This window comes from Pantherophis guttatus, chromosome 3 (genome assembly GCF_059756535.1).
Source record: "Pantherophis guttatus breed Tessera chromosome 3, ASM5975653v1, whole genome shotgun sequence".
NCBI lineage: Eukaryota > Metazoa > Chordata > Lepidosauria > Squamata > Colubridae > Pantherophis > Pantherophis guttatus.
The window spans coordinates 187,996,477-188,018,409 of NC_142065.1; the positions used below are offsets into that span (position 1 = coordinate 187,996,477).

General features: G+C 38.0%; 1 protein-coding gene across 2 annotated transcripts in view; it reads left to right on the forward strand.

Moving 5' to 3' along the window:
- The first annotated feature begins 1,470 nt into the window (after window positions 1-1,470).
- DPY19L4 (dpy-19 like 4) overlaps window positions 1,471-21,933 on the forward strand; it is a 36,728-nt gene continuing 16,265 nt past the window's right edge. Inside the window, exons 1-10 of one of the 2 annotated variants that reach the window (XM_034422459.3) lie at window positions 1,471-1,792; window positions 8,564-8,668; window positions 11,412-11,536; window positions 12,717-12,807; window positions 14,605-14,726; window positions 16,851-16,996; window positions 18,764-18,887; window positions 20,818-20,952; window positions 21,153-21,284; window positions 21,373-21,471. In XM_034422459.3, the coding sequence (XP_034278350.2) occupies window positions 1,717-1,792; window positions 8,564-8,668; window positions 11,412-11,536; window positions 12,717-12,807; window positions 14,605-14,726; window positions 16,851-16,996; window positions 18,764-18,887; window positions 20,818-20,952; window positions 21,153-21,284; window positions 21,373-21,471 (1,155 nt within the window). In that variant the 5' untranslated portion in view covers window positions 1,471-1,716. Of the gene's footprint in view, window positions 1,793-8,563; window positions 8,669-10,380; window positions 11,537-12,716; window positions 12,808-14,604; window positions 14,727-16,850; window positions 16,997-18,763; window positions 18,888-20,817; window positions 20,953-21,152; window positions 21,285-21,372; window positions 21,472-21,933 lie in introns of both variants that reach the window. The other variant, XM_087890795.1, reaches the window with a different exon arrangement.

The following is a 21,933-nucleotide window of genomic DNA, read 5'->3' on the forward strand; positions in this document are numbered from 1 at the left end:
TATCCGGCCCAGGGGCTGTAGTTTGAGGAGCCCTGATTTAGTGCGGACCACCAAAATTTTCTCGTGGACCATCAGTGGTCCATGGACCACCATTAGTGACCACTGACATAATTGGTTAGCCTCAGTTAGGTTTAGGTTTCTTGCTCTGAAATTTAATTGCTTTTATGCAGTTTAACCCTTGACCATAGATGAACCTTGAAATATTAAACAAGGTAATGTGTCAAAATTAGCTTTGACATCGATTGATCTCATTGCCTTGTGGAAATACAGTACTTAAGAGAATAAGGAAGAAGGATAATATATGTTTTTACAAATATCTCTTTACTCAGACTGTTAATGTTGCTTGTAAACTATTTTGGGAATGTAAACAATTTTGGGGTATGAACAGTAGTCAATATTATAGAAATGTTACAATATATTTTAATATTACATTGTTATGTATTACAATATTTTATTCAAATTGTACTTTATTTATTTATTTATTTAAAAGGCTTGTATGGCCACCAATCTTATGTGTCACAACTCTGGGAGGCTCATTAAAATATAATAAACCCAAAAGAAACAATAAAAGACAACAGACAAAATAGCTAGAAGCCAATGTAGGTTGGGCAACTATGGTCTAATATAAGGAAGGGACATCTAACGCTGTTTGGATCACCATATTCTGGACCAGTTATAATATCTGGATGATTTTCAAGGCCATCTCTTCATAGAGTGTCTTGCAGTAATCCAGCTGGGAAGAGAACAAGGCATAAGTGACTATGAGCAAGGTCTCCTCAGCCATGAATGGCACAATTGGTAAATAAGGCCATGGTTGTCACTTACTCCTTAAGCAGAAGTCATGGAAGACATCCAAATTGTGTACCAGCTCTGTCCGAGAAAGTGCTAACCCATCAAGAGTCAGATGACACGTAAAAAATGCAAGTAGAAAAATAGGGACCACCTTTGGTGGGAAGGTAACAGTGTTCTGTACGCCTTTGGCGTTTGTTTAGTCATGCCGGCCACATGACCACGGAGATGTCTTTGGATAGCGTTGGCTCTTTGGCTTTGAAACAGAGATGAGCACCGCCCCCTGGAGTCGGAAACAACTAGCACATATGTGCGAGGGAAACCTTTACCTTTACCTCCGATCCATGTGCTGTTGAATGACCTCAAGAGTTTTCATATAAATATTAAAGTTTCATATAAATATTAATGGTACTGAAAAAAGTTATCCAAATTTTTTGGGTCCAAGGATTGCCTCTTGTATGTATATATATACATACATAACTACATACATACATACATACATACATACATACATACATACATACATACACCTCTCCCACCCCCCACTCCCCACCCCTCTCTCTCCTCTCATCTTTTTACAAGTTAAGACTAATTCTCTGCGTTTTCAAAAGGAGATTCTTTCTTTTGGATTCATTCATGAATGAACTGACATCACAGGAATTAGAGCAAGGAGTAGGCAGTGTCTCAGGGCGGAAGTCGAATAGAGAGTACTGGCTTGGCCTCAGTACCTACGCGAATTCGATTCCGCGTGTGCCTTCGATCTCTGGGAAGGATCGTTCCGCATCGCCTTGCAGAAAAGGAAAAGATCGAAAATCGGGGAGCTAACAGGAAGTGAAAAGTATCTCCTTCTGTAATCGGGGCAAGGCTGGGGGTTGCTTTAGTGCGACCTGACGCTGGAAAAGAGAGACGAGAGTCCCGATTGCTTTAATGCCGGAGAGTGCGGCGGAAGAAAGCGCGTTGAACTCGGGTTTCTTTCGGTGTGATAAACTGGAGATGGAGGAAGGTGAGATTTCTGTGCGCGCGTTGTGTCTCCTTTTTCATTCCGCCTCGGGCCAGCCAGAGACCTGGGCGGGGGACGGGGGGGTAATCGACTCTAGTCTGTGATAGAAAGAAAGAGGGAAGCGCTGGAAATTAGCCCCAGAAGGAGGCCGCTCAGATGCAAAGAGCAATTTGGGTATAGGCAAAGTCTTGGTTTTACTGGCATTAGAGTTAGGAAAAGGGCGGAGGAAGGTGGCATTTCTAAAAAATAATTATGCATCCTATTACAAATCAATAAGGTTAGCAGTAACTTCAGCCTCTCTTTTTTTGCAAATAACTTCCAAGCGTCAGCAAATCATTTTGATACCAGTAACCCTCCGATGCGTTTGGTTTCTGAGCTGCTTTGCTCCTAAAGCTTTGTGAAAAGCAGAGCAGGATGAAAAATAAGTGGCAGAGGTGCACATACCAAATGTACCTGCAAATGATCCTCTGTCATTCTGTCAACCACAATGGAATTTGTGCTTCTGTCTAGCTTTTTTTGTGGAAAAGATGAAGCATGAGTGGATCTCTTATGCCCCTGCAATATATATGTAAATTCCCTCTCAAAAATATTGTTTTGTTGATTATAGCTACATTAATTATGTTAAGGCTGTATAAGGGAATATAATATGGAAATACTATATAAAAATAGAAACTTTTCCATTCAGCACAATGCTAGATATATATATGTGCATATTAATATAATATTTATGTGGAAACGCTTTTCTCAGCTGTACATTATAGATCTATTATATTCAGTTAAAGTTTTAAAAAGCTTCCACTGTAGCAATGAAAGGATTTTTCCCACCTGCAAAACAAAACAACAACCCAAGAACCTATTGGTCTCTGGGAATATGTTAATTCAAAGCATGGATGTTTTCAAACTTATCCTCAAAAATTTCCTTCTCTATATCTTAAATAATTTTTTTTTTCAAATTACAGAAGAAATACTGAGAAGGATGGCTTGTTGTCCCTACATCTTATTTTTTTCAATTAATCTTTCAAACCATATGGCATAGATGTTATTTAGTAAGCCGTTTATTCATTCTTTGAACTGAATAGATTTGTTTCATGGAAAAAGTTCTTTTTGTAGGAACATGTGTTCAGTCTATGTATAGATTATCATAATTTTTGTTGCAATAATCATAATTTTCTGTTGCAATCTGCCACAGAACTGTTCTTTCCCATAATCTCAAATGCAGTAAATTTCTTTCATTGAAGTTTAAAATTTGCCTAGTTTGGGAAATTTATCCAAAGAAGCAAATCTATCCATTTATTTTTGAGTATCTTGCAGATGAGCGTATTTGATGTTTGGGATAATGGAAGGCATATATACCCTACTCTCTATTTGTGTGGGTTTTTTTCGGGCCTTTGACATCTGTGAGTCCTGTTACATTGGGATTAATTACTCTTGAAATTTAAATGGACTATTCCCATTTGAAATAGCCCAAGGAATTGGTTTTGAGCAACTTCATTGAAACTCATGTGATATATTCCACAGCTAAAAGAAAGGGGGGAAAGGGGGAGGAGAGAAATTAGGATTCAACTGTCATAGGTTGTCAATACAAATCATTTGCACTGAACAACTGCTCCTGTGTCTCATTTATAACACCTATGATACTGTTAAGAGAAAGCATACTTTCCTTTCTGTTGTTGAACACTGTATAACACGTTCTTCGTGGTGTGGTGTGTTGTAATTTCTTCAAGGTTGCTTAATTTTGTGACTGTTTCCTGCTCAAGGATCATGCATTGTTTATAGATAGCAGCTTGATATACCAGTTCAACTCTCAGAATGTTGCTTTTACATCTCTGCATCTACTGGAGGCATTACAGAAGAAGGGCAACGATTTCTGACCCTCAGTTATTTAATAATAGCAGTACAGTATTGTCATATATCTGATTATATGTAAGCCACACCATACTGGCTGGGTTCAGAAGCTGCATAGAGCCATTGTGTGGGTTGTTTGATTTTTGTTGTTAAGGTTCAGAAATTCTAGCTTATGTCTTATCATATTGCATAAAGAGTTATAGCTTATTGAATAAACATAGCATAGAATGCTAAGCACAAAACTATTCACTGTCATTATGACTCATTGTGATATTCTGAAATGTGTGAGGGTTTTTATTTTTGCTTGTGTCAATGGAGTTTCTTGGGCTTTAGTTCATCAAGTCAAGTCTGCTGGATAAGGCCAATATTTAGTGTTCTCTAATGTAGCTTTAGCAGTGACAAATCAGGTGTCCCTTGAAGCTTGCTGACAGAGTATTAATACATTGTTATAACAGGCATTTATCACAATATCTGATATATAGAGGTATTTTGCCTGTGGACGTGAACATTTCATTGAACCATTATGGGTAATGACTAATTGCTTCTAGTTTCTCCTACTTCTGAAATATATAAATAAACAAACCTAACTAGGTTACAGAGTGAAAAATCTCAGTTCTATTTTTAGCACTTAACCTTGCTCAACTTTCGTTTCACTTTATTAAACAATACTCAAGAATGAAAACAACATTTTCCTTATATTTTTTAAATCAGCATCAAATTAAAGAGAAACAGCATGTGTGTATATTATGATAACAGTTCAGAGGCTGGCAAAACCATTGTGTACAGTAGTTTTGCCAGCTGCTCTGTGTTTGATATGCAACATGGACCTTGTAATGTTTCCATTTTCTTGTTTCTACCATCTGTAGAGAACTGAAGGAAAAGAGTAACTTGATCTTCTCAATCAGGAAAGAAATTCACAAGTAGGACAGGCATCAAAATGTTCCTCTGTACAATACAATGCTTCCTATTGAGATTTATCCTTCTATCCTTGTTTTCAAGTTTCTACCTGACGGCATTCTTCGGCTGCGAAGTACACCTAGTCCTCACTTGACTGTCTCTCTTATTTCACATCTCAAATCATATGTATTTTTCTGCAAACCTTGGAGTTCCTAATTCCTGTTGTATTCATGTATGCTCTGAGGATGACTTTTTAGCTCTATGAGCAATAACATTAGCAACATGAATAACAGAAGCAAATGTAGAGTAGAAGAATTAGAATAGATCTTTAAATGGTTTTGTGCTTTCTTAAATCACTTTATGTGGCTGTAGGTAGTTCCAGATAGTGTCACACAGGTAGCAGACAATCTATACTCATCCATTAATAAAAAAAAAATCTAGATTCTAAAATCTAGATTAATCTTTGAGTTGGCATAGATATATTTATGAATGAAAATGCATACAAGAGAGAGGCTGAGTTTGAATTCTTTGTTTGGAAAGAATTGGTGTCCCTTATCTCCTGAAAAAGATTCAGAATATCCTGGGAGCAGGGAAGAGGGAGTAATAGTGAATAATTTTGCCCATTTCCTGACAGAATAGGACACTCATAACATGACTGACTATGCCTATTATGGCAGCCATTTTAGAGACGGTCTGTATCATGTTCTTAATCTTCCAAATGTGCCCACTATCTTAGAGGCTGAAGCAGCACTCTTTTATCCTTAATGTGATTAAAGGAATCATTTGTCTTTGGTAGGTTTTTTTCATTGGACTTATTTCTGATAGAATTAGGAAGAGGGAGAAAAATCATTTGAGGGAAAACTGGCAATAATGAAATGACACTGTGGAGAAAGAATGAGCACATACCTCTTACTTATACAATAACCTTACTTAACTGTACTCTTGTAATATTCCTTCATATGTTGGATTTGTATCTAGAAAGCCAAGAAGACAGATAGATAGAGAAGACAAGCACTCACTTCTCCATTTTTTCCTGACATCCTCATGAGTTAGGTTGGGCTAAGAAATAATAATTGCCTTTAATTCACTTAGCCAAAGAGTCAGGTTGGATCAGAATAAGCAGGTAGCTTGTCCACCATTCCCTTCTCATTTTGTTGATAGCTTTATCTTCCGCAAATTCATCTATTCATTTTTTTAAAATGGTCCATGTTGGTGGCAATCATAGCATTCTGTGACATGAATGCTATAAATTAATTATATAGTCCCCCTGCATTCGTTGTGACTTGATCTCATAACAATACAGCCCTTTCTTTATTTGCACCTAACTACAACTAAGAAAGAGCCTGATAGGATCTTGTTTTGGATGTTTCTCCATTAGGTTGCTTTCATCTTGTTTTCAACCCTTACTTGAGGCAACTTAAAAGTCATTCTCAGCTGTTCTGGTATCAGTGTTTTCCATCTTAAGGAGTCAACAACTGTAGCAATTTTGCCATATGTACAATCCGTTGTTCCCACTATTTTGTTTGTGTCAATAGCAGAGGACATCTATGGTGTGGGATCAGCCTAGCATTTATTAGCCACTTCAAGTTTGTGCTGGTATGAGCCTGCCTGTCCAGTTCTCAGGCACGGTCTTTCAGGTCTAGTCTACTTTGAGGAGCAGGAAAGTTCATTTTTCAAACTGTACTCTCCTTTTCATCAATGAAGTTTCTAAACTGATCTCTCAATCAGCAAACATAGCATCTGCCTCAATGTTATGAAGGGGAAACTATGCAGTGAATGTCATGACCCGGGGCGTGGCATGAAAGCAACACAGCCAGAGAATAGGTCTAACTCCCCATTAATGCTCCAACTTTGCCCCCAAACATCCCCAAGTTTACTACAAGTCCTGGAGCAAAGCTCTCACATGCACCTTCAGCAGCAACTGGCTGCAAGTAGTCCAGTAAGTTAACCAAACAGTAACCAGGGCCAGCAGTCTAGTAAGCCAGGTTAGCCAAACAGTAACCGGAGCAAGAAGTTCAGCGAAGCAGGCAAACCAGGCAAGCCCCACAAAACAGAGCACAGTAATTTCCAGGTGTCGGCAAGTGCACACGAGGCTCCACAGATTCAATGCTTGTTCTCGACAAATGCCCCTCCCACCGGCACCTCCTTACATTTCAGTCCCCAGATGTGCCTTGTGAAGGGCGGCGGGGCACTCTCCTCCCTCATAATCGGCATTGGTCTTTGCATTGGTCTGCATTCTCTCTTCTCTCCGTGCTCTAGGATCAGGAGGGGGTGGTCCTTGCTCTTCACCTAAGCTCTGTCTCTCCTGCTCCTCCCTGTCTGCAAGCCTTTCTAATCCTGAAAAGCCTTGCCCAGACTGACTTTGCCCTTTCCCAGTTTCCTCCAAGGCCAATAGAGCTGCCCTCTCTGCTCTTGTTCCAACTCATCTTCCCACACAGATTCAGACACCGCTGGGGGCATGACAGTGAAGTAGAAAAAAAGTGTGCGTGCTAGTGCAATTCTCTCACTAGGTCTGTCAGCTATTGTTCAGGCTGATATTGACCAGAGGTTGAATGATTTCCCAGAAGAGTGATAAACCTACATTCAGAAGCAATCAGAACAATGGCTTACAAGTGTGAAAGTTTATGAGAAGGTAGACACACACACAGAGAGAGTTAATTTGTACATCCTTGACCTTGCCTGTCAGTGGCTGTTCAGTCTGTCATTTACTTGGACTTATCCAGGCCTTGACCTATCTCAGAGCTCTGACAGGGGGAAGAGTTTTTTCTCTCCTTCCATCTGCCACATCCTGAGCCCAGGCAACTGATCCCCAGACTAGCATAGATGTCAAAGGAAATGATGTTCTACAATGGGATAAAATCCCAGATTTTGCCATCTGTCAAAACCACTGACCAGCAGTGCTGTGATTGGTAGATAGTTCTCCTACCAGATATTGATGTTAGAAGCTCGGAGGAGGGAGCAGGACATCCTTCTTCACACAGGAAATGTGGACACTATTCTCCAGTTACTTGCCAGAACAAAATCTATTAGGATTGACAGCAGGAACAGTGCTGGTTAAGATCTCTGCTGATTCCAAATAGCAGAGGAGTATTTAACTGAGCCATGGGGGAGACACTACACTTTTTAAAAACTATACTTTTACTTTTCTGATGCACCCAATTTACAAATTGTTTACAAGATCAGTTCAGAGAGTGGTTTTGCCCTGCAAAGCTTTTACTAGGAATGAATAGCCAGTGTAATGTAGTGTTCAACTTCAGTCAATCAAATAGACTTCCAAGCATGTCTGTTGCAATGTTGACTCCAGAACTAAGGAATAGGACTAGGGAGGCAGAGCTGTAGTTCCATCCTCAAGGATGGAAGCTTATTCTTGGTGACTTGGAGTCTTTTACTCAGCTATCGTCTCACATACTGTGGAGATTGTGGGGAAACACTAGAAAAGGAATGTGATTTTTGATTACCCTGTACTCAAGGATGAACATTTTAGTCATGAGGATGATGCAGACACAAGAGGCTGTATAAATTACATTCAAAATGGAATCTTTATTCTAACCAAATAAAAAATTTTGTGTGTTAGATGTTTTATTTCCTAGTATGATTCGATTGCTTATTGTATCATATGACTGTCACTGGGTGTTGTGCCTTGTGATTCTTGACAAGTGTATCTTGTCAAGAATCTTGACAAATTCCTTGTGTATCCAATCACACTTGGCCAATAAAGAATTCTATTCTATTCTATTCTATTCTATTCTATTCTATTCTATTCTATTCTATTCTATTCTATTCTATTTATTCTATTCTATTCTATTCTATTCTATTCTATTCTATTCTATTCTATTCTAGCCACTTATTTGAGTATAAACGTCATTGAATACTGAAGCTCTTACATCCCTAAAAATATGTCTAGATGGGTAAATACTATTGGAATTGTTTGGAAGATATATAACAATGCAATCCTATTCATGCATCTGACCTACAACTAAGGTAATTAGGTTTTGTCTTCTAAGATTAACTTCTGGATATTTTGTTCAAAAGCTGTTGAACTGAGGCAAAGAAAGAATCCAAGCTGTGCAGAAGTTGAAGAAAAAACTCTCAAAGAAAACAACGAAAAAGGCAAACAATCCAAAAGATCCCTAAAATGTGAGTGATATCACTTTTCTGTCAGTGTTTCAATTCCATATATATTTGTTTTTAAGGAATTAGATATAGAAATATATTTTTCTATGTAGAATGGATAAGAAATCTTTATTCTGGAAAAAGATACTAAAGTATGCCATGTATTTATTCCACTTTGTACACAAGCCTGTCGAAAGTGATTAGTCTTCAAAACCAAAAGCCGCTTTGAGGTTATGAATCTATATTTTACAGTCAACACAGAATAATTACTAAACTTTTTGGCAAATTAATTTTCTAAAAAAATCCACCAAGAAGAGCCACAAAAGAGGAAAGATCACATGCCCTGTCTCTGGCAGCCTTGCAAGGATGGAGTTCCTGCTCTATTGTGTTAACAGCATAATAGCTGAACTTGCTCTGTGTATAAGAATTCAAAAGGTTTTTTCTCTCTCTTTTTAAAAATAACAGTCTCTGCTGTTGAAATGCAGATGGTCCTCACTTAATGATGGTAATTTGGATTGGCATTTCCATTTTTAAGTGGTGGTCGTAAAGCATGACATCTCATCAGTGGGCTGCTTAGGGAGGCAGTTCTGGCAGTCCCCAGTTACCATTGTTAAGCAAGTTATTAAGTAAGTGACTTTAAGCACAGACCTCATGTGACTGTGATTTTCAACTTCCACTGGCTTCCCTACTGATTTTGCTTGTGTGAAGATGGCAGAGAAGGTTGGAAATCAAGATCATGTGACCGTGAGACACTACAATGGTCAGAAATCGGGGTCAGTTGCTGAATGCAAGGATCATGATCATGTGACCACAGGGGCACTTTGGTTGCTGGAACTTCAAGGACCAAGTTTTAAATGCATCTTGTTCAGAGCTGTCACAAATTTGAATAGCCATAGAATGAGTGGATGCTAACCAAGGATTACATGTAGTCAGTTTCTGATCTGGAACAGATTATAACAATACTTAATAGTTTTCTTCTCAAAATCATGTCCCTTTGTCGCTTTTGTTTTCCTCTGATGCTAGAACTTCGTTATACTTATTGGGATGTAATATGTAAATTTGCCCCCAGTGTTTGTTTGGGACAGGCTGTTGAGAACACCTAAATCTATTTTATTTACCTAGCACAGCTTAAATATAATTTTAAAAAATCTTTTTTAAAAAAAAACCAACACGAGGTCTAAATTGATTGATATGCTATGCACAAATTCCCAACAATTTAGGTTAAATACAGATCATTTAAACAGAGACAGATGTGGGTGTATAACAAGTTACTACTATGTAAAATGCAAGCAAGCTGCGTGTTTGAGTTTTTAGCAAGATATGAATGAAGATTAAACTTTTACAGATGTCTGCTTTCAAGGAATGTGCCTTGATTTCCATGTCCCCTGGGTTTGTCTATTTCACCATTCAGGCAAATAAACAGTCCTATTTGATTTGAGACAACTGAACAGATACCAAAATAGGCTAACAAACCTGATTTACCCAATTGTATATTATTTGATGTCTGTAACATCCAATTATAATCTGTGAGTTCATGAATGTCCATGGAGCAAACTCTATAAATATTTTGCTTGTTTCATTACAAGATTTATGTAATTCCCAAAAGATTCTAGATAGTATATAAAATACAAAATACAATAGCAATATTATAATACAAAGCCGTATTAGTGCTGATGTCTTTACAGAAACTATTTCTGAGGACTTTCTGAAAAAGTGATGTTTTTACTATATTTCAGATGACTATAGGAGTGGGAACCATACTCACCTCAAGGATCAAGGTGTTCCCTAGGAGGGACCTTACACATAGAATGCCTGCAATTGAGATCTTTCTTATTGCACCTTATGATGGGAGGGATCTTTAGCAGACACTCCCTGATCACCCAGCTCCCTGGGTTGGGTGGACAGAATTTATCTTGGAAAGGCAGATTCTTAGATTCCAGGACCTGAATGATCTAAGGCTTTATAGGTAACAACCAACACCTTGAATTGCACTTGGAAACATCAGAAGCCATGCAGGTCCCTCAGCAGTGGTGTAACCTGGCAATACCTAGCTATCCAGTAAGCATATGGCCTGCTGCATTTTGGATCAGTTGAAGTTTCCAGATGGTCTTCAAAGAGAATCCAACACGGAGCAAATTACAATACAGTAATTCAATTGCTAGATGACAAAGTACAAGTGACTGTTCCCAATGCATCCTGTTTTTAGTAAAGTTAGAACTGGCACTCTGGCCAGTGTTAGGCCAAAGGTCTCCTGGCCACAACTTTCATCTGCTCTACTTGAATCCCAACTCGTGAGTCTGCTGTTCCCAGGCAAGCACAGAGACTCAAAATTATTATTATCCTGAAATAATTAGGCACTCCATTTTACCTGGATTGAGTCTGAGGCTCTTGCCAGTCTGAGTCAGATGAAATCAAGAAATAAGACTTCACAGAAGACTAAAATTTAGATTGGCTATGGTAACATACTCTTGCAAGCAGTGTTTCCTTTTTGATGCTTTGATAATGGATCTTCCCTTTCTCCATCAAGTCATCCTCTTTGTTCTCTACATCAGGTCAGGACTTGTACCACATCCTCCATTCTTGTGTCTACAGAGCTTGGTGTTATATATTCTGGTGTTTTGTACTTATCGACTGATTGGACATTAGCCCTCTGCTGCCACCTGCTTATTGCATTGCAGAGGGCCTTGACAAACATTGGACATTGGACTTGATACGAAAACATAGATATTCAGTTACTTTATTTGATGTTTATTATATTTCTTTTCAGATGTCTTAATTCCACATTTTACAAAGCTTTTCTTTGGCTGCATTACAGCAATCATAAGTGGAATGATGTATGCCATATATCTTTCAACATACCATGAACGCAAATTCTGGTTTTCTGGTAGGCCGGTAAGGAATCTCAAACAATAAAGTCTTGTTATTTTATACAAGCACAAGGTTGGTTTATGTATAAACAGATGTGGCAGTTCCTACAATGTCTAGGCCATCTGACAAAGAGTACTTAACCTGGCCATTGGTCATGGACAATGAGGGACTTAATCCAAAGCATATGATAAACCATGATTGCCTACACCCAGTTTAGAGTCAAGGTAGAATGATAAGCTGTATAAAGTAGGTTTCTTAGTTTTTCTTATCACATCCTTAATTATTTTCCTGTAAAGAGGTTCCCTTTCACCTCCGTTCACAATGGATTTATAGCTTGTATCCTGTTTTATTGGCATTCTCTTATTGAAGCATGAATGGATGCACCACAGGTACAAAAACCAGATTTTCAGCCTTTAAAATATACTTTGGGGCCTGTTAAGTTTCCTGTGAACCATTAAGACAAGCAGAGCTGTCTCACTAGTATTAATCCTGTGATACTAATATCACAGAAAGCTGAGGCCATAGCTCCAGAAAATTTTGGTCAGCCTATAAAAGCATCCCGTTTGGGGACTGAAACTTCTGCTTTTAAGCATCTGAAGCAAAGTTGGAAAATATCTCCCTCAAGCTTTTCAGAGCTTCTTCTAGTTTAAGCAACTTAATAGGCCAGATGAAAAAGGGCAATTTGTTACTGATATCATATGAACATTCACATTATTGTAAGTTACCGGTAGCTGCTATGTCCTTATGAAACGGTAGCTGTAACCTTGAGCTATCTAGCTTTCATAAACAGAAGTAGCAAACTCATATTTTCCTATAATTTGTTATAAATATAATCCATCTACTGTGTCAAAGACGAATAGGTAACTGGGTGGATGAGGAACATAATTTTTTGTAAAATAAAATTTGATGCTCAAAGACCATTGTGTGCATTTTGAAAGATCCTCTTTCAAAAGCATAATGAGAGTGGGTGAAATTTAGGACTATTTTGTCTGCAGAGTTAGTTAATTCTTCAAAAAAAAGTGATTTGATGTTTTAAGCCAATCTAATGGTCCCTTTTTTCATTGTCCATTTGAAAATTTTGGGGAAATTTGTGAATTAGTAGACTGTTCAGTTTTAAAAGCATAATCTTTGTGTTTTGAGAAAGGGATTGGGGGATTCATGTTATTCCTAGCTTACATTTTCTGATAACTCTTTTTTCCTCTAGGAACTTGAACGAGAAATCACATTTCAGGGTGACAGTGCCATTTACTATTCATTTTATAAAGAACTGTTAAAAGCCTCCTCTTTTAAAAAAGGTAAGGCAAATACATTTGCTAAAATGGTAATGGAAGAGAAATCAGGATTGCACAATATGCATTACCTTCTAGGGCTAAATGCTTGCAAATCTTCAGGCTATACAGATTGAATGAAAGTTTATGTGACTTTAAATTTACATGTGAGCTTCAATGCAGTGGAGATTAACAAAGCTTTTATCTACCCATTTTATCTCTTATTCCCTAGGATCTCATTTGTAATTTCATTAATCCCAATTATTTATGTAAACCTAGACCATGGGTTAACTTTTTTTTCTTTTTCTTTTCTTCTTTTAGGAACTCATCTGAATGACCTCATAGTGGTTTATATGGGCTTCTCTAAATCATCATCCAGATTTGAGGCACATCTCCTATTAGTATTTGAGGCACATCTCTCTAACCGTGGGCTAGGCTTAGACTAGGGAGATGTGCCTCAAATCTGGATGGTGATTTAGAGAAGCCCATATGAATCACTATGAGATGATTCACATGAGCTCCTAAAAGAAGAAAAGAAAAAGAAAAAGAGTTGATAGACAATTAGGGAGACTTAAGATTTACTAAAAGCATTGAAATTTAAAAACAATTGCAGCCAAACAACTCTACAAAATAGTTGGGCTGACCCAAAGTCATCCAATTAAGTTTCCCATGGCTGATGTTGATCTGAGCCGTAGTTTCCCCAGTTCTAGTCCAATATCCTATTCACTCTACCACATTGGCTCCCAATAGAGTATTTCTTTAGATTGTATTGCCTTCTGAAGTCTAGTGCCAGATCTGACACCGAACATTAAGTACACAGCTAGATTTCAGGATAGACATAATGAAGTTTGTCCCCTGGAATTGTAAGCCTATGGATATAACTTTCTGTCAAATTGCCATGTTCATGGGGTGCAGTCATCTTCTCAAACACGCTTTAGAAAGAATCTGGTTGAATAATCTACTTTCAGAAACAAGCAAGAATAGATTATCTCCAGTAAATAAAATGTCTTTTATATTCCTCCTGATTTTTATGAGATGGCATCTAAGAGATTTCTATAGTGCGTGATGATAATGGGCATTTATCAAAGTAGCCTTTATAGGGTAGCACACAGAAATATGGTAGGAGCATAAGACAAACTTGTGTGACAACTTATCTCCAATAGTTTCTGCTCATCTGAACAGATCTGACAGAGTGGACGTGCTTTGAGCTCCCTGTATGAAACCATGTTAGCTGATTTGATCTGTTGGAACATCTTCCCAATCAAATATCATTTCCCCCCAGGTCCCGATGGCCCAGACCCTGTTGATTTTCCATTGGCTGTTCTATGTTGAGAGCTTCTTAAGAATGTCCACAATGCCTCCGTCCGTGCTATGCTGATGGTTGCCTTATTTGTTTGTTTGTTTAATATTATCATTTGTATTAGCCAAATAGAGACACTTGCCGAGATGACAAATTGGGACAGCTAGATATGTCTTTCAGATATAAATAAATAAATAAATAATGTGGACATCTAGGTTATTTGTTTTCTTGGATACAACTATTTTTAAAATTTTAAATATCTTTCAGTATTTATATATTCAATTTTAAATTGGTTTTAAAAGTTTGGGGTTTTAAATTTGTCGGGGCCAAAATTATTTAATTTGATTTTATTCTATTTTTTAAATTTTGTATTGTATGTGTTTTTATTGTTTGGCTGTGCACCGCCCTGAGTCCTTCGGGAGTAGGGCGGTATAGAAATCTAATAAATAAATAAATAAATAAATAAATATTTGTATAATAAGAGGAAAAAAAGTACCATATCTCCGTGCTTCCTTCATTCACAGGCATTCATCAGCTTATTCATGACAACAGGACCCTGTCACTAAAAACAATGAACACTGTACGACAGATGACTTTGTATCCGGAATTGATTGCCAGCATTTTATATCAGGCATCTGACAGTGAAGTATGCATCTTTTCTTTTTTTATCATCTTGTGTGACGGAACCAGGAAAGTTTACTGCCTAAAAGAAGTGTTGAGGTTCTGGGTTGGCAAATTCTGTATTCATATCATGGTTTTATCATGAATTCATTAGCTAATCTTTGTCAAGCCACTCTTTCGTGTGGACTTCAGTTCCTAACCCTTTCTTAAAATCCCTGAGCAGCTAAGAGAAGCATTACATAAATTAAAACAATCTCCTTACTTTATTTAATGAATTATTTTATACTATATATGCTATGCCAGAATAACAAGTCTGAGCAGAATCTTCTGGCCATGAATGATCTGTCATAGCAATCTATTAAGAAGTTAGGGCTAAGGAGTTCTTGGCCAGTGAAACTTCATTTTGAGATATTCATTATTATAATCCCTAGCGGCACTTGGGGGGTGGGGAGGCAGAGGAGGGGATTATTTGGGTGAGTCTACAGGTTTTGCTAGCAAGGCATAGATTGGCAGTTGGTAATCGCATTTTAGACTATTCCATGTTGGCATTTTTCAGAAGGCTAACACTCCTATTGTATTATCATTTATGCACTTCACACTGAATCAGTATTTAATTACTGATCTTTTTTGCAAGTCAGCTGTCTACCGGTAGCATGAATGTAGGGAGGAGATGGGGCTTGATGTGGCAAGCAGGCTCTGGCTGCAGTGAACTACCTAGGGGAGCTTTCTTAGGTCATCAGTAGTAAGCAGATCAAAGTGTGAGAATTACTGTTGTATGTGAAGCAGCCTAAATATTTCCAATCTCATGGTTGAGGATTAAACATGATATAGTTGGTAAATTGAATCTATACTATCCTTTCAGAGTCTAATGCAGGGGTCCTCAAACTACGGCCCACAGGCCGGATACAGCCCGCCGAAGCCATTAATCTGGCACATGCAAGACCATGAGGCTGCCCCGCCCACATTGCCTTGCCGGCCCCCATCCACCTTCTGGAGACCCGGAAGGTCAAAAACTGGCCTCCCCAGCCTCCAGAGGAAGAGAGAATTGGGGGGGGGGGGAGAGAGAGAGAGAGACACACACACACACACAAGTCCCTCATACACACCCCAAGGTAGCCACATCCCTTCACTAACATGCTTCCCACTCCCAGGAGCATAACAAATTAAAGTTTAATTTGTGTGTATTGTTTGGACTGCTAAATTGGCTATGCCCACCCAATCACATGACCACCCAGTCACATGACCACCTAGCCATGCTCACCCAGCTGGTCCAGCCCCCCCCCCTCCAAACAGACTGAGGGACTGTGAACAGGATGAGGGACTTCTCATCCAAGAAGCGAAACGTCTTCAAAGAAAAAAACAAGGAAGTCCAGTTGCCTCCTGAAAAAGCACCTTTGGGACAACCATTGATGAGAAGCGAAACATCTTCAAAGAAAAAAAGCACCTTTGGGACTAGCACTTAGACTTATATACCGCTTCACAGTGCTTTGCAGCCCTCTCTAAGTGGTTTACAGGGTCTACAGACAAAGACAAAACTTGTATTTGAAATAATGTACCAGTATGTACAAATTAAGTCATACAAGTTGTCCTCGCTTATGGGAGAAAAAGGACTTTCAAAAAGTGGCAGAACTGGAATTATTTTTATGAGAGTTTTCAGCAGCCAGATGAAAACATTTAGAGTCATTATTTGGTCTTTCCTTGTTTACATAAGTTGATGGTCCCTTGGGACTACAGGAAGTTGTTTCCTTTGGTAAATCTCAGTTGAGATGTTCTAACTATTAAACCGGTCAGTCCTAGAGGAGATCAATCCTGACGGCTCTTTAGAAGGCCAGATCCTGAAGATGAAACTCAAATACTTTGGCCACCTAATGAGAAGGAAGGACTCACTGGAGAAGAGCCTAATGCTGGGAAAGATTGAGGGCAAAAGAAGAAGGGGACGCCAGAGTATGAAGTGCCTGGATTGAGTCACTGAAGCAGTCGGTGTGAGCTTAAATGGTCTCTGGGGGATAGTAGAGGACAGGAAGGCCTGGAGGAATATTGTCCATAGGGTCACGATGGGTCGGACACGACTTCGCAACTAACAACAACAACAAAACTATCACTCAGTTACTATATGTTTATAAAACAACATTTATCTTTTACTTTTCAGGAAGTTATTGAGCCAGTCTATTTTTACATTGGCATAGTATTTGGGCTACAGGGCATCTATGTGACGGCATTGTTCGTAACCAGCTGGCTTATGAGTGGGACTTGGCTAGCAGGGATGCTGACTGTTGCCTGGTTCATTATTAACAGGTAAAACAAATATTGATTTTCTTTCTGCAGTACAATCTTAAAATGCCAGGTTTGCCACCTTCAACTTTTAGGACAAAGTAAAGATGAGAGCAGCTCTGGGTAGTTTGGATTTGCCAGAGAATTCTCAGATAACTTTCTGGAATTTCTTCTTGGTAGACATCAAAGGGATACATTAATAAATATATGCTAATACTAAAAAGTCGGGTAAGTTTGAGTTGGCTAGTTTGAGCCGGCAAAGCTTTTGGAAATGTAGATGATCATTTCTTCCCCTCCGAGGATATTGGGTCATTCCATGTCAAGTGGTCTGATTTCAGAAAAGTGCCCCACTCAGCCATCATGGATTTTGATGAAATTTTGTGTGAACATGCACATGTCCCCAATGAACATTGGTAAAGTATTATGTGTGCCGATGCAATACTTGCAGAGATATAGGCATAAAATATAAAAAGCCAAACTTTAAATTTTTTTTTCAAGCCGCACTATTTTTGGCCAACTTTGCTTCAAATTATCCAGATGGAGATTGCTCGTGAGAATGTTTTTATTATTTTGTTTAATAGAGCACAAAAAGTTGTACAAGATGGCCAAGTTTTGTTTCTCTTGACAAAATATTGCTGGAGATATTATGTCTTAAAGTTGTTTTGTTGTTGTTGTTGTTGTTGTTGTTTATGCTTTAATTTATATGCCGCCCTTCTCCAGAGACTCAGGGCGGCTTACAATGCATTAAGCAAAAGCCTTCATACTTTTGTATATTTATACAAAGTCAGCTTATTGCCCCCACAATCTGGGTCCTCATTTTACCTACCTTTGAAAGGATGGAAGGCTGGGTCAACCTTGAACCTGGTGAGATTTGAACTTGCAGTAATTGCAAGCAGCAGATGTTAATAACAGTGCTTTAGTCCACTGTACTACCAAGGCTCTAGTTGTTGGAACCTCAGAGTCTTACTGTAGAAGGCTGCAGTATGGGGTCGCACAAATGCTTATATTACTACAAGTATTGCATCGGCACACATAACCCTTTACCAATGTTCATTGGGAACATGTGTGCATGTTCACACAGGATTTCATCGAAATCCATGATGGTGAGCAGAGACCCCAGACCACTTGACATGAAATGACCCTATTTCTTTTATCACTGAATTCTTGCTTTCTTGTCTTAACAAAACAAGCAGCTATATTCTTGCTGGGATTGGTGAAACCTTAAGGAAATGTTGTATTGGCAGATATATATGCAGTTTCCATTAAGAAATATTTTCTGATTGGAATTATTTGAAGAAAAGTACTTCTCACATTGTTATGACTGATCATCTGTTACATTTGGCTGCTTTGTAGAATGAAGAATACATTGAAACTCATTGCAGTTGACATTGTGGGCAATTGTAGTAACTTCTGCTTCAAATCAAAGTTGAATTCTAATGATTAAATGGATATATATCCCTGTTCTTTCTCAGTATCATACAGAAGTGGTTGCCATGGCTTTCTCTGAGGATACAAGTTTACCCTACAAAGATGGGATTTTCTACTTGTCTCTCATTCAGATATTAATTTTTTTTCAATGTTGGCAAGTGTAAAATGGCATCTGCTTTCAGTAGAACCTGTTTCTAGCTATATAAAGCATAAATAAGAAGACTATATGATCAATTCCCAGATGTGTCTCTACTTCGAAGTATTAATACAGATATGTAGTTTCTGTCAATCATGCTGCATAATTGAATATTTATGTCATAAAGTGTCAGTAAATTGGGGTTTTTTTTCTTGCTTGCTTTTTAGAGTGGACACAACAAGAATAGATTATTCAATACCTGCTAGGGAGAATTGGGCTCTGCCATATTTTGCTTGTCAAGTTGCAGCTCTAACAGGCTATCTAAAGAATAATATAAACTCCTCTGCTGAGGTAAGAGAAAAGTGTTTAAGAGGAAAGTAAATGGTAAAAAAAAATGGATTTAAAAAGGGCGGGAAGTAGAAAAAGGGTGGGTCAAAATCACTTTGGGTCAATATGCTTTTGAGGGGATAGAACCAGCCTCTTGTTTTCTCCTTGCACATCCGGTGTTTAGAAAGATAACAGTGTTTTGGTAAAGCATATTTTTCTTCCTGAACCAGGAAACTATTTATTAAGTTCCCCTTTTGAAGGTGTGGTCCTATTCTACCAATCTCTGGTGTTAAAACATCTGACCTTGAGATTGTTTGAGATATTTATGATCTCTTGTTGGAATTTTCTTCCTCTGATCCTTTCTTTCAAAATAAACTTTCAACATTTTGCTATGCAAGAGTAAGTTCAAACACTGGACTCTTCCATACTGCTGTCTTAAGCTCCGTGACTCTTGTGTGAAAACTGCCTGTAAAGGGAGCTAGCTTAAGAAGTCCTGCTCCATATTTAAAACCCCTCCTCTGCTTTGGCTACAGAGATAGCCTAGGGTTCTATCTGGACTGTGCTAACCCTTGGTTGCTAGATTCCTCTGCTTCTTTGCCCCTCCTACCTGTGGCAGGAAGACAGTCACTTTCCATTTTGTGGGCAAGTCTTTGAGGTAAAAATCTTTTGTATCAGGGGTCACCAACCTTTCAGACGTCAGGGATCACTAAATTCATAATTTTAAATACCGCAGACCACTAATATGATTTTGTAAAAAATGTAAATAATTTTTCTGCGGACCACCATAATTTTCTCACAGACCATCAGTGATCCATGGATCACCAGTTGGTGACCGCTGTTTCGTATCACACCTTCTCCCCCGTACTTGACACCTTTCCATTTGTTGTGCCTGTTGGTGGGCCGGTAGAAAAGAAGACCCCCCATTGTTTTACCATTCTCCCTATAACTTGTGCTGTAGGAGGAAACTGGCAAAACTCTTTGTCAGTTTTACTTGGTTAAGAAAAAGAAAAGGAAGGTCCACCGCTCCTCTCACACTGAAGAAAAACCATGAAAGATTCTGTCTACATATTACTGACCCAGAAGGGTGGATTTAATTTAAATCGAGCCGATTTAAATCATGATTTAAATCACTAGTAAAAAGACTTGATTTAAATCAACTCGATTTAAATCATAATTTTTAAAGAGCAACTATCATCTCTGCTACTCCTTTGACCAACTGTTGACTCACCGATAGTTCCAGTGTTGCAGAATATACAGCCTTGTGCTACATAACTAAGCTCCATTTCATGCTGAATAAACTAAATTATTTATGTATCTTAAATAGAAAACTACCTTACGATAGATTTTTACCCCAAAAGTTTATTACTAAAATAAATTCAATAAAAATAAAAAAAATCTGATTTAAATGAAAAAATCCGATTTAAATAAAAAAAAAATCCAATTTAAATAAAAAAAAATCCGATTTTTTAGATTTTTTTTAAAAACTCATTGATTTTTATCCACCCTGTGACCCAGCAACCTTGTCTAGCCAAACTTGGAATGAATCACTTGGAATGAAAACCCGCAGAGGGCAGGAAAAGAGCAGGAGAGGTGGCTGCAGAAAAGCAGCTGAACAGCTCACTGTTTCACCAATCCACTGCTGAAATTTAGGGGGGAAACAGAGTTTATCAATTAATGTCTCTTCAGATGGAAGCAGGCAAGCAGCCCCAGCAGTGCCTGTGGAAGGAAGCAATCAGAGGAAAATGTGCATTTCTGCATACAGTGGCCAGATTGCATTTAGTGGAGTTTCCGATTAGATACATCTGGAACTGCACAATAACAAAACTCCCAAGCAATTCTACCTTGTCTTTCCCAATATACATTCAAAGTTCCTAAGTTTAATTGGGTAATTTGTAATGCGTTTTAAAACATTGTTTCCCTTTTCTTCTCATCTTTCTTATGCTCTTTTTTTCAGAGATTTTGCTACCTGCTGGTCAGTGCTTCAACATACACTTTTATGATGATGTGGGAATACAGTCATTATCTACTGTTTATCCAAGCAGTCTCTCTTTTCCTGCTGGATGTCATAGGGTTCACACAGACAGAGAAGGTACATTCAGACACATTCATTATATACTTTTAAATTCATATTCTGCTTTGTTTTCTTTGCCTTCTGTAAGTTCCAACTGTAGGATTGGGGTGGGTTTAGGAAAAATAATAAAAAAGAATAGAGAGCAAATTATTGTGCAACTGCAACTCAGAATTTGTTAAAAATCAAGGCATGTTGATGTTTTATTTCCCTATCTGTAGGTGCATGAAATATATAAAATCTATCTGTTTTCCCTCTTCCTGGGATATGTGTTACAATTTGAAAATCCAGCTTTATTAGTATCTCCATTATTAAGCCTTGCTGCTACGGCTTTGCTGGCAAAATACCTTCAGGTAAGGTTAGAGACATTATTTGTAGTTATGCACTTCTCCGTATTAAGGTTTTCATCGAGAAATAAACATGTCTGTTGCTTTTTTGTAGATGAATATGAAAAAGGGAACTCTTCTTTCAAGAATGCTGAAAGTCATCTATTTTTATTTGGTATTCACGGTCACAGTGACTTTGAATCTTACAATGAAGGTAATCTTTATCTTTAAATACTTTCATTTAATTGTGCACAATAATACAGGTAAATCATATGTAAATTCCAAGAGAGGAGGACATTTCTGATGACACTATTTCCCCGTGTTTTTTTAACTGGTAAAATAGTTAATGGACTAAGTCAGCCAAACCTCTCCGAATAGTAGATTAAAGTTATAGGAATGAAAACGCAACCTTGGAGGACACGATTAGAAAAAACTATAGAGTACAGTGGAAAAAAGATATTAAATGTTCCCAATGTGTTTAAGTTCCTTTTTTACAAATTTGGAATTAAAGTGTTGATGGGAAAATTTGGGAATGGGGGAGTGAGGGGAGCGAAAACAAAGAAGTGGAGGGCTGCTTCTCTTCCCAATTTTTTGATTACTAAAGTACAGTAAAAACAAAGGATACTGAAGGAAAAACAAATACTGCCTCGAAGTATCATTAACCAGTTTTGTAGTA